General features: G+C 49.3%; 1 protein-coding gene across 2 annotated transcripts in view; it reads right to left on the reverse strand.

Annotated features, from left to right (window-relative positions):
- Positions 1 to 12,281, reverse strand: part of TBX1 (T-box transcription factor 1) — a 43,894-nt gene extending 31,613 nt beyond the window's left edge. Inside the window, exons 1-2 of one of the 2 annotated variants that reach the window (XM_042441330.1) lie at positions 12,153 to 12,281; positions 4,923 to 5,478 (exon numbers count right to left, since the gene is read on the reverse strand). In XM_042441330.1, coding sequence (XP_042297264.1) covers positions 4,923 to 5,478; positions 12,153 to 12,159 — 563 coding nt within the window. In that variant the 5' untranslated portion in view covers positions 12,160 to 12,281. Of the gene's footprint in view, positions 1 to 4,922; positions 6,084 to 12,152 lie in introns of those variants that run through there. The other variant, XM_042441329.1, reaches the window with a different exon arrangement.
- Positions 12,282 to 13,022: the final 741 nt, after the last annotated feature.

The following is a 13,022-nucleotide window of genomic DNA, read 5'->3' on the forward strand; positions in this document are numbered from 1 at the left end:
CTCTTTCAGTGCCAGCGGCATTGGCTGTCCTTGGAGAGAAAGGCGCCCTGTCCCCGCTTTCCCGCTGCGATGGGATCCTGGGATGTGTAGTTTTCTCTCCGGCAGTGACTACAACTCCCAGAAGGTCTCTAGCCCGGCGCCCGGGGCACTTCAAGCCAAGAAATGCTGGGAGCTGTAGTGCTTGCCAGACATGGAGCCTTCCCTGTCAGAGAGCTCTAGTGCTCCAGCAAGCCTCCAAATCCCCCAAATCCCCTCGCCCGGAGTGAGCCCTGGCAGGGAAAGGGGGGCCAACCTGGATTTCTGTGGTGGGCTTTGGACCCCAAACCCGCACTAGTATTATTATTATTATTATTATTATTATTATTATTATTATACTTGGTTTCTATAGCGCTGTACCAAAGGCTCCATAAAAGAGCCTAACTTTCTACAAAATAATAACAAGAGACATAGAAAATCATACATAATAACAGATGACAGGAGTCGATAAAAGAAGCAGTTTGAGACCCACGGCAGCAATACTGTAATCCAGTTTGAGACCCCCTTAACGGCCTGGGCTCAGTCTCAGGGAATCTTGGGAGTTGGAGTTTATTGCCAGGATCGCCTCGCAGTGAGCAGTTCAAGCGGTCTCAAAGTGGATTATTTCTGCTGTGTGTTTGGGACCCAGAAGAAGACGAAGAAGAGGAAGGAGCTCTGTTTTGGGGCTTCGAGGAAACGAAATGAACTAACTAACGAATGTTCTTCTATCCGCCTTTCTGCCCACCTAGGGACTCCCCCTCCCCGCGGGTATCAAGAGCAACAATAAAAATCAATTAATTAATCAATTAATTAACATTTCTAAAACATTTAAAACATTTCTTTCAATTATACCTCACCCGGACCCTGCGGTCCGCTATTGAAAAGGGGCTTTTCAAAAGAAAAATGCACACGAGCACGTTTAATTTAATTTAAATTTAATTTTAATTTAACTTTAATTTAACTTTAATTTAATTTTAATTTAAAAAATAAATAATAAAACTTTTATTTCTATCCCGCTCTTTGTCAAAGCGGCGCACAAAGATTAAAATACCTCGATATATACCTTATCTCTCCCCGCCTTAAAAAAGGATGAAACAGCACAGTTTAATTCTAATTTTATTTAATTTTAATTTTGTTTTTATTCTCCTTTTAATTTAATTTCAATTTTAACTGATTTTAATTATCATTTTAATTTCATTTTCACTTTAACTGGTTTTAATGATAATGATAATTTTAATTTTCACTGATTTTCATTTTCATTTTATTTTAATGGTCACGATAATTTCATTTTAGTTTTAACTGATTTTAATGACAATTTTAATTTGATTTTAATTTTCACCGATTTTAATTTTCACTTCATTTCAATTATAATTATAATTTTCTTTGAATTTCATTTCAGTTTTGCTTCTTTTTCTCTCGGAGATGTGAAAACAGCTGAAGCTCGGGATCCTATTATTTTCTCCAGTTGGAAAGAAATATTAGCAACCTTCTCGCCCGATGTCTTTCTCTTTCCCTTTCCTTTGGGCGATGTCAAGACACACACAAAGGGGGTTGTTCAGACTGGGACAAAACCCAGAGCTTCCCTTGAAAGCAACAGAAATGACTGAAAGCTGAGGCCCTGGAAGAGTGGGCCGCTTTTGAAATGCTGCCTTCTTCTCTTCGGAGAAGAGGCCGAGGATCGCTCTCCAGCCCAGATGGAGCCCAAAGGGACTTGGCCTCCTTGCCTTTCCAAGGCTCCCATTCTAGAGGGATGAGGGCCCTGGATTGGGGCCGGAATGGCAAAGAGCAGCGCAGCCAGAGATCCAAGCCAAGCAAGCCTCCTTCGCTGAAGTTGCCGAATCGAACTCGGAAGAACCGATTCAATCAACTCCATTCATGAAAAGGGGAGGCTCCGTGGCTCGGAGGGCTTCGGAGGCTTTCTTCGGTCCAAAACACTCTGCAGAAAGAATCCCGTTGGAGGCTGCTTTAAGTGCTTTGGGAGACACGGGGAGCCTTCTCTGTCGTCAGAGAGCTCTAGTGCCACAATAAACTGCAATTCCCAAAGCCGTGGCACAAGGCATCCGGTTGGAGGCCGCTCGGACTGCCCTGGCTCAGGGCTAGAGAATTGGGGCCCCTGGCGTCTTGCGAGGCCTTTGGCTTTCTGGGCCCACCGTCAGCTACAATGGCCAGGATTCCCTCGCCGGAACCAGGGCGGATGAGACAACCAAAGGCACGTCCTTCTGAAGCGGAGGAGAAGCCAGGCCTGGGAGGGCGAGTCCTTCGGGGGGGGGGGGGAAACGAATTCGGAAAAGCAATGCAGAGTCCAAGAAGAGCAAGGGAAGAAGGCCCTGCAGAAAGCGCCCGCTCAGGGCTAAGGAAGCCTCGGGGCTCTCTCGGGCAGAGAAGGAGAAAGGTCTCCCCAAACTAGACTTTGCCCGAGTCCCTCTTCCTCCTCCTCCTCGCCTGGAGCCAGGGCAGATCAAGGGGCCTCCAGGCGGATCCTCCCTGCCTTGGGTCTCAGAGGAACTGGCCTCCGACCCTGGAAGAAACCGGGCCAGGATCGGGCTGCAGCAACGGGCCTGAACTCTTTCCACCGCCAGAGCAGATGCTGCTCCGCTTTCCCTGCTCTTTCCAACGGCTTGAAAAAGAACAACCCAGGGAGGGAAGAAGGCTTCATCCCTGGCTCCTCTTTGGATCTAGCAGAGCTGGACTCAAAGCCAGGGTCAGTGGCCCTCCTTCGACCCCGAGGGCTTTGAAAAAGGATGGCGAAAGGACGGGCTTTGATCCCCGCCAGAGCCCTCTTGGCCCGGGAGAAGAGACACCGATTTCGAGCCCTTGGCTTCTTTCCTTCCGAAGCTTTTTGGAGAGCCGCCGAGAAAAGGGTTGGCAACTCTGAAGCAGAGGCCTCTGGCGAATCCGGAAGGAAAAGGCCTTCGCTTCGCCACAGGCCCCCAGCGCCTCCTGATCAGGTCGGGAACCAAAGGGGAAAGGACTTGGCGGGAAGAGAAGGGCCCGGAAGGATCGGGGCGTTTGTCTTCTGGAGGAGGCCTTCCTTTGGGAAGGGTTCCAGTTAGAAAGGCCCGGCAGGCGAAAGGAAAGGAAAGCCCAGGTGAGATAGGAAGACCGATCGATATCTAGGGGGTGTGAGTTGACGAAATAGGTTTCAATGGCAATCCTCTGCAGATGGGCCTCGGCCAAAGAGGAAGGAGTCCCAATCCTATCCCTGTACCCAGACTGGCAAAAAACTGGAAGGACTTTCAAGGGGAACCTCATAATTTCGTCCCCCAACTTTCCTACTTATAAATGCACCCCAAAGGCTGTGTGGTCCAAGGGTTAGAGAGGGCGTGAAAGAGAGAGGGGCCTAAAAAGGAGAGACAGCAGGCTCCAGGCCAGGAAAACGCAGCCTACTTCTCCACAGCGGAGCCTGGCTTCCCAGACCTGGACTGGGAGCCCTGCTGGGGTCTTCTTGGCCTGCTTTCTTCAGGGGGGCTTTGCCCCTCACTGGGCTCAGCGTTGGACTAGGACTCTGGAGACCCAGGTTCAGTTCCCAGCTGAACACCCCAAACTACCTTGGCTGAGTCACACTGTCTCAGCCTCAGAGGACGGCAAGAGCAAAACTCCAAGAAAACCCCATGAACTCCAGCCAGAAGGCACACATCGGAAAGACTGGAAGGCTCACAATGGCTAAATACACACACACACACACATATGTATATACAGTGGGCCCTTGTTATCCATTGAGGTTTAGTTCCAAGATCCCCGTGGAGAACAAAATCTGTGGATGCTCAAGTCCCATTAAATATACTGACATAGCAAAATGGTGTCCCTTATAAAAAATGGAAAAGCAAGGTTTGGGATTTGAAATTTATACTGTACATTTTTTAAAAAAACATTTTCAAACCGTGGATGCTTGAATCAGTGTATAAGAAGGGCCGAATGTATATATACACACACACACACACATAAATATATATTCATGTCTAAGTCTAGAAATTTTAGTTAAAAAACTGACCCCCCCAAACCGATCTGTGGTCCAAGGTTAGTACTGTACTTTCACTCTTATTTGAAAAAAGGAACCATCCCTTGGTGAAAGGCAAAAGGATCATCTGTCCTGGAAGCACAGACCCCACTCTCGGCTCTCATCCATCCAGCCTTTAGGAGGATTGGCTCAAATACTTTGACCTTGTTTTTCTTTCAAATCTGTGGTCCTAGGTTTTACCCTCGACTTATTCATGGGTCATATCAAAAGCCATAATTGTGGCCCCAAAACCTGCCCTCGACATGAGGTCAACTTATAGTTGAGTATATACAATATATATATATAGAGAGAGAGAGAGAGAAGAGAGAGAGAGAGAGAGAAATATATATACACACACATTCATAGAAATATATACTATATATATATATACAGGTATATATATATATATATATATACACACACACACACAGATATATATATATATATGGACACACAGAGATACACACAAATAAATAAATATATACACATAAATATATAAACATTTATATACTTCACATATCTCATTCACACACACACACATTACCAGGTAGATATACAGACAGATACACAGATAGATAGATAGATAGATAGATAGATAGATAGATAGATAGATAGACAGATAGAGCATATAGATATGACTGAGAGGGCCACCGTGGGCCTAGTGCTTTGACTGCTGGAGCGTGACTCTGGAGACCAGGGTTCGAATCCTCTCTCAGCCTCTTTGGAGAAACCTTGCCAAGAAACCCCCTCGTTACAAAATAATAGTAATAGTAGTAATAATAATAATAATAATATCTCGCCTTCGGGTCAGAAACGAGGGCACAAAACTACAACACCACACACACACACATGTATATACATACTGGAAAGCCCTTTCCCCCTCCAGCCTTTCCCTCTTTCCCGCTCTGACCTGCCGGCCTTGGTGACGATCATCTCGGTGCCCAGTTGGTTGAACTCGTCCCAGAGGGCCTTCATCTCCAGCTGGACGTTGACGTTGGCCACTTTGGGGTTCTTCTTGACGGGCGCCTTGGACGAAGCCGAGCCCGAGCCTCCTCCGCCTCCTCCTCCTCCTCTTTCGGGGGCCTCGTCGGAGCCAGCCGGTGGAGGGTTCGACCCGGAGCCTCCCGGGAAGGAATAGCCGTGCGGCGGCGGCGGCTGCTGCTGCTGCTGTTGCGGCGGCGGTTGTTGTTGTTGTTGGGCTTGTTGCTGGCTGGCGTGGTGGTGAGGCGGCGGTTGCTGAGGCGGAGGAGGCGGCGGGTGTTGCTGCTGGGCCTGGGCCGAGCAGGGCTCGTAGTGGGGCGGCTCGGGAGGGCCGTAGGGGTCCCCCGGCGACGGGGAAAGGTGGTGGTAGCCCCCCGTCGTGGCCGCCGCCGCCGCCGCCGCGTTCAGGCTGCTGAGGCTGTTGGCCGTGAAGGCGGCAACGTCGCAGAAGTGCGAGAGCTGCGTCAGCCACGGGCTGGAGATGGCTGAAATCATGCCGCGAACGGGAAAAGAGAAGAGGAAGGAAGGAAGGAAGGGAGAGAAAAAGTGAGTAGAGGGAAAGAAAGAGCGGGGAGGAGGCAAGGCTTCTTTTCCCCTTCACTCAAGGCTCTTCTCCTCAGTCAAGGCTTCTTTTCCCCCTCGCTTCACTCAGAGTTTCTTTTCCCTTCACTCTAGGCTTTCTTGCCCCTCATTTAGGACTTCTTTTCTCTTCACTCAAGGCGTCTTTTCCTTTTACTCTAGGCTTCTTTCCCCCGCAATCTAGGATTCCTTTCCCCTCACTCCGATCTTCTTTCCCCCCTCAGAGCTTCTTTTCCCTTCACTTAAAGCTTCCTTTTCTCTCACTCTATGCTTTCTTTTTTCCCCTCACGCTGAGGGCGGCCGCCCGCCCTTCTTTGCCCTCGCGCCTCGGCTTCCCTTTTATAGCGCGACGCCGAGGGGGAAAATAGTGGCCCCTCGGTCTCCCGCCCTTTTTTATGGCCCTACGCGCGTGCGCGCTTTCTCTCTCTCTCGCCCCCTCCCCGCTTTTCTCGCCTCAGAGGCAAAGAAGGGGTTCGGCGGGTTGGCGCGAGCTCTCCGCACTCCGCGCGCGCTTGACTGACTGGACTTGAGGGAATAAAGTGAGGGAGGCTGGGGAAAAGGCGGGGCTTCCTGACTCGCTCCCCTCCTCCTGGCTCCTCCCTTCTGCGCTCGCGCGCACTGACTGGATACAGCATTGGGGAAGGGCGGGGCATCGGCCTTAGCTCCATACTCCCCCCCTCCCGGACTGAAGGAGCCTAGGAAAGAGCGGGGGCTCCGCGCGCTCCCTTCTCTTTGCTCCTCCCTTAGCATCAGTCCGCGGCCCAAAGCAGTCCCGCCCTTTGGCTGTATATCTCGTCGGCTCTCCCTCCCCATTGGCTGCCACTCGCCTTTGCTCTCCCTCCCATTGGCTGTCGGCCTCAGGCCCGGAGGGGAGCTGGAGGCGAACTCGCCTTTCTCTTCCGAGCTCCGAGGAGTGATTGACAAGCCGAGCGCCCGCCTCCTGTCCCTGATTGCTCTTCTCTTTCTCCTCCCAGCAGGATCAAGATGGGAGGGGGCCGTTCGGGGTGAGCTTGGGCGCAAGGGCACACTCTCTCAGCCTCAAGCCCCGGGCGAACCTCCTCGAACCCAAGCAAAGCCCACCCTAAGGTCACCAGAAACGACTTGCAGACCCACAACGGCCCCAAACCTCTGGGGAAAGGAGGACAGGACCTCTAACGGGACCCTCCCAGGCTCTGATTTCCAATCCGGTTCGACACCGCTTGGACTGCCAGGGCTCCATGCCATGGGATTTGGGGATTTGTAGTTCGGTGAGCTAGTGAGCCTTTCTCTGTCAGAGAGCTCTTAAACTGCCTGGCGCCATGCTCTGGAATCCTGGGAATTGTAGTTCTGGGAGACATTTGGCCTTCTCGGGTGCCAAACTACAGGTCCCAGGATCTCTTTGCGTGGAGGCAGGACAGTGCGGAGGCAGCCGTGCGTCCAAAACACACTGCAGAAAGAATCCACTTTGAGACCGCTTTAGCTCAATGCTAAGGGATTCTGTGAATTGTAGTTTTGTGGGACACTGAGCCTTTTGTGTCTGATTGGTCTGGTACAACAATAAAATACCATTCCCAGGATTCCCTAGCATTGAGTCAGGGCAGTTAAAGCGGTCTCGAACTGGGTTATTTCTGCAATGGGTTTGGGACCCTAGGGCTGCACCCACAGTGGAGAAATAACCTGGTTTGGCACCGCTTTAACTGTGACTCAAGGCTATGGAATTCTATTATTATCGTGGTTATTGCTGCGAGAACAAAGAGGGCTTGATGATATTATTATTATTATTATTATTATTATTATTATTATTATTATTATTACCGTATTGCCAGGGGGATAATGTGGAATACATCCTCTTGATTGTCAAGTCCCAGGGAAACCTGAGAGACCTCCAGGCCAGGCATTCTTCACACACACACACACACACACACACACACACACACACACATATATCGATATATAAACCCCGTTTAAATGAAGCAACGCAAAGCAGGGAAGCGGCGAAGCTCCGTTGCAAGGCATTGTGCGAAGGGCTGCGATGAGCAAAAGAGGGAAAGACCTGTGCAACTTCGGGAGGACGTAACCGACAGAGGACAGACTTCCCTCGCAAGAAAAGCCGGACAACGAGGAGGAAAGCAGCCTTGCCTTGCTTTTGGGTGGCATCCTTGCCTTTGGAAAAATGCAATCCCCACAAGTCCTCTGTTTCAACGGATCGCGTTTTGAAAAGCAAGAAGAGCTCTTTAATATACGTATACATAGGGACATATATACATATATGTACGAATATACATATACATACATATATATATATAATATACACACACACACATACATATGCTGGCTGTTTGCCATACTAAATGCAGTGTGTGTGTGTGTGTGTATGGATACATACACACATATTCATATACACTCATATATATATATACACACACACACACACACACACACATTAGATTGATACATAGACAAACACACACACATATACATATAGACATATATATGTGTGTCAGTGTGTGCTGGCTGTTTGCTGTAATAAATGAAATATATATATATATACACACACACACACATATATATGTACATGCGCACAGACATACACACACGCATATATTTCCTTTATACATATACATATATACGATCCGAAGGGAGAAGCGGGAGATAGAAATAAAATTTATTATTATTATTTTATTATTATTATATATACATATACATATGTACACTTTACAGATAGAATCAATTCAAAAACATGAAATCCTGCCAGAAGAGTACAATGTAAAGAATAATAAAATATAAAACTACATATTATATATATCTATATATATCTATATATATGCGCTTCCTTAGCTTTCATCTGGCGGGATTTCGTGTTTTGAATTGATTCTATCGGTAAAGTATCTGTAAAGTGCCATGTAAATTTATGCCGCTAGACAAATAAACGACGACGACGACGATGATGCTAATAATAATAATAATCACGTGACAGCCCCTTGATGGCGAACTAGTTGTGGGCCCCGAATAGGTCTCAAACCAAAGTCTCTAAAATGGAACTTAAACTCTCGAAGTGCTCACTACTCCGACTCCTTTTCGCTTGGGCTGCATCCACACTTTGGAAATACCTGTAATCCGGTTTGACCCCACTTTAACTGCTGTGGCTCAAGGCTATGCAATCCCGGGAATGGCCGTTTCTCTTTCCTGTCTCCTATTCATCCTCTCTCGGTTCTTTCGCGCGATATTCTGGGGCGTGTGGATGGGAGACGTCCGATCTCCGACAAAGACGACTTCCAAGCCGAGGCCGTCAGAGGAGCGGGTGCCTTTCCCTTTTCTTCCCCGCTTTCTTGGGGAGCGTCTCGCACGGTCTTGGCTGGGCCTGGGGGGGGGGGGCGGGGGGCCCTCGGGGCCAGCCACACTCTCTCAGCCCCAGGAAAGCTCCGGAGAGGCTCGCCAGAGGGGCCACTTGGAGGGAGGCCCACAACAAGGAGGGTCCCAGAAAGCCAAGAAAAGGAAGCCGAGAAAGCCTTCGAAATGCAGCAGAAACCTTGCGGTTTAAGACCAGGATTTGACACTTGTCACCTCTCTGCATTTTACTATTCACAGGACTCTTTTCTCCTTCCTTCCTTCCTTCCTTCCTTCCTTCCTTCCTTCCTTCCCTTCTTCTTTCCTTTTTCCCACCTACCTACCTTTCTTCCTCTCTCCTACCTTCCTCCCTTCTTTTTTAATTTCTTCCTTTCTTCCTGCCTTTTATTCCTTCCTTCCTCCCTTCCTCCCTTCCTTTCTCCTTCTTTCCCTTCTTCCATCCTTTCCTCCTTCCTTCTCTCCTACCTTCCTTCCTTTTTTTATTTCTTCCTTCCTTCTTTCCCCTCTTCCTTCCTTCCTTCCTTCCTTCCTTCCCTTCTTCCCTTCTTCCTTCCTTCTCTCCTACTTATCTATCTATCATCTATCTATCTATCTATCTATCTATCTATCTGCCTTCCACACTATTAAACCTCCGATTTCGAGGGAGTTTAGGAATATTCACATCGGAGGCGCACACCAATCCTCTCGCGTGGCGCCGGGGCAGCCCAGCAAGTGGGGTCAAACCGGGTTATTTCTGCTGTGCGGACGCAGGAAGGTCGGTCCCTTTGACTTTGCCGTTGCGGGGTTTTTCAAGCCTCGCTTGCAATAAATGTCCCAAACCCACTGCGGAAACCATCCATTCTGAGACCACTTGAACTGCCCGGCCTCGGGGCTAGGGAATCCCGGGAATTGTAGTTTCTTCTGACCCCAGACCTCCCTGACAGAGAAGGCTCCATGTCTCCCAAAACTACAATTCCCTATCATTGGGCCAGGGCAGTTCAAGCGCTCTCAAAGCGGATTACTTCTACAGTGGATTTGGGACCAAAAAGGGAGGTTCAAACCTGCCCCGGGGCTGCATCTACACTGGAAACAGAAAGCAGTTTGACGCCGTTTTAAGGGCTGTGGCATCCTTCCTAATCCTGGGATGTGTAGTTTGGTGAGGCGCCAGCACTCCTTTGGTCCAGACGCCTTTTGTCATATGTGATTGTACTTTGTGGTACGGGGTTTGTTGTTGTTGTTGTTGTTGTTGTTGTTGTGTGGCGACCCTAAAGGCGACCCTATCCTGAAGCAAGATGTCTTCAGAGGGGTTTTTGCCTTTGCCATGCTCTGACTCTGCCAAAGCGGGCAAGAGTGCCACCCCCAAACCACCAACCCCAGGGTTCTCTAACCTTGGAGGGGTGTCAACCTGCATGTCTTCCAAGTGCAGAACAAGGACAACAAGCCCTGTACAGCACAAACACACCCCTCATCCACAAAAGAGTGGGCCTTGGGTTGGGCCAACCCCAAAGGCACAGTCTGCAAGCTCCCCAAGTTCTACGGGTTTCTTCCTCAGGGAAAGAGGCTCAGAATCAGAGAGAGGAGATATATATATATATATATATATATGTATAATCCGGTCACACACACACACACGGTATGTGTATACACACACACACACATATGTATCTCACACTCATATACATCTCATATGACATATATATATATGACACACACACACATATATCACATCATAAATATCACACACACACACATATATATATGACACACATATATGACATATATGCATATATAAAGATGACACACACATATCACACATACACACACTCATATATCACACACACACATATATGGCAGATATATATATATATATATACATACACACATATATATCTCACACTCATATATCTCATATGGCATATATATATATATGACACTCACGCACATATATCACACACACACAGTATATGAGACACGCACACTCATATATCTGTCTCACGCACACACATACATGTCACATATATATATATACACACACACACACACACATACAGTCAGCCCTTCTTATACACGGGTTTTCAATACACGGATTCAAGCATCCACGGTTTGAAAATGTTCAAAAAAAAGTATAAAATTCAAATATCAAACCTTGATTTTCCATTTTTTATAAGGGACACCATTTTTCTATGTCATTATATTTAATGGGACTTGAGCATCCACGGATTTTGTTATCCACGGGGGATCTTGGAACCAAACCCCAGCGTATAACAAGGGTCCACTGTATATGTATATGACACACACATATATCACACATACACACCCATATATATTACACACACACATATCACACATATACGAGACAAAATGCATCTGGACCAGGATTGTATCGGATGGATGCCACAGCACTGAAAGCGCTGCCCAAGTGCCCCCTTGGCTGATCTGACCGCCCAGCTCTCACACAAACACACAAAACAGACCAACACCCAAGTCTGGGTCCCCGTGGCCTCGCGACCCCCCAGCTCAGGGCCAAGGTTTGCTGCTGGATCATGGAGGATCACCTTGGATCGCCAGGTTGTGCCGGATCCTCAACGGATCGCGCAGCGGCCAAGCCTTGCTCCTCTTGCTTTCCCACGGCAAGAGATCCAGAGCCCCACGATCCGCGCATCCCTTTGGAAAGGGGCCTGTCTGCTTCCCAGGGAAGGAGAGGCAGGATCGGAACCCAGATCCCTGGCAGGTCAAACCGGGTTACGTCAGTCGTGCGGATAAATCGACCCGCTCCAAACTGGCATCTCTCCACTGGAGACGAGAAAGGAGTTTGACACCGCTTTGGAGTGCCGGGGGCATCCAACTCGGGATTTGTAGTTTGCACTTCTCAGGAAGGGAAGACCTGCGGGCCGTTTCTTGTGACTCCCGGGGCAAATATAATAATAATAATAATAATAATAATAATAATAATAATAATAATAATAATAATGTTTTTTTTATATTCCGCCTCTTCCTACGGATCGAGGCGGGTTCCAAAACAGACAACAAGTCAAGCCAATACACAGTGTATATAAAAAACCCCAAAGCCAAGTGTGTCCTAGTGCTTTGAGTGCCGGACTGTGACTCTGAGGACCAGGGTTGGAGGCCCAGTTCAGCCCTGGAGACCCAGTGGCCAAAGTCACACTCTCTCAGCTTCAGGAGAAGGCCACCCTTCCATCTCAAGGCTTTGCTTTTTGGCATGCCCTCCCAAAGAAAACCCTCCGATCAGCCTGTCCTCACTTTCCCCCCTTACCTTCCATCTCTCGAGGGGGGAAGGCGCTGCAGTGCCTCCTCCTGGCCGTCCTCCTCCTCTGGGGGGCGTCGTTGGGGGGGCGGTAGGGTCGGGGCAGGGCCCCCCCAGGGGGAGCCGGGGGGCCAGGCTGGTGGGCCTCCAGGGCCGCGATCGCGCCTCTTGCTTCGTCCTCCTCCTCTTCGTCGTCCTCTTCGTCGTCTTCCTCCGGGGCTGAAAGCCCGAGCCTGAAGGCTTGGCTTTGGGGGACCAGGGGCTGGCTCCTCATAAAAAAGGGGGGCAGGGGAGGGGGGAAGGGAAAGGACCCCCTCCCTCCTCCCCCCCCCTTGGAGGCTTCAGAGCCCCATGGCAGCCCCCCAAGGGGCGATCGGAGGCGGAGGAGAGCGGCGGGAGGAGGAAAGTGCCAGGGAAGGAGAGGGAGGGGGAGGGCCAGGGGGAGAGTGGTGCCCCTTGGCCCCTCACCTCCCCTCCTCCAGCCCTCCCCCTCCCAGGCCCAGCCTTCCCCTCCCCTCCTCCTCTTCCCAGCCATTGCTCGCCTCTCTTCGCCTGCTCCGCCGGCACCAGGCAGCCAGCAGGCTCTTGACTCTCGAGGAAGCCCATCCGTCCTCCCTAAAGAAGACGAGCGATGGAGGGAAAAGGAGGACTTGCCTCCTTGGCCCCGTCCAACTTGGTCTTGCTTTCATTGCCTGGCTGGCTTCTTTCCTTTCCTTTCCTTACACTTCCTCTCCTTTCCTTTCTTCATATTTCCTTTCCTTTCGTTTCCTTACATTTTCTCGCCTTTCCTCTCCTTTCCTTTCGTTATATTTCTTTTCTTTTCCTTACATTTCATCTCCTTTCCTTTCTTCCTATTTCTTTTCTTTTCCTTTCTTCATA

Source organism: Sceloporus undulatus, chromosome 10, assembly GCF_019175285.1.
Source record: "Sceloporus undulatus isolate JIND9_A2432 ecotype Alabama chromosome 10, SceUnd_v1.1, whole genome shotgun sequence".
Classification (NCBI taxonomy): Eukaryota; Metazoa; Chordata; class Lepidosauria; order Squamata; family Phrynosomatidae; genus Sceloporus; species Sceloporus undulatus.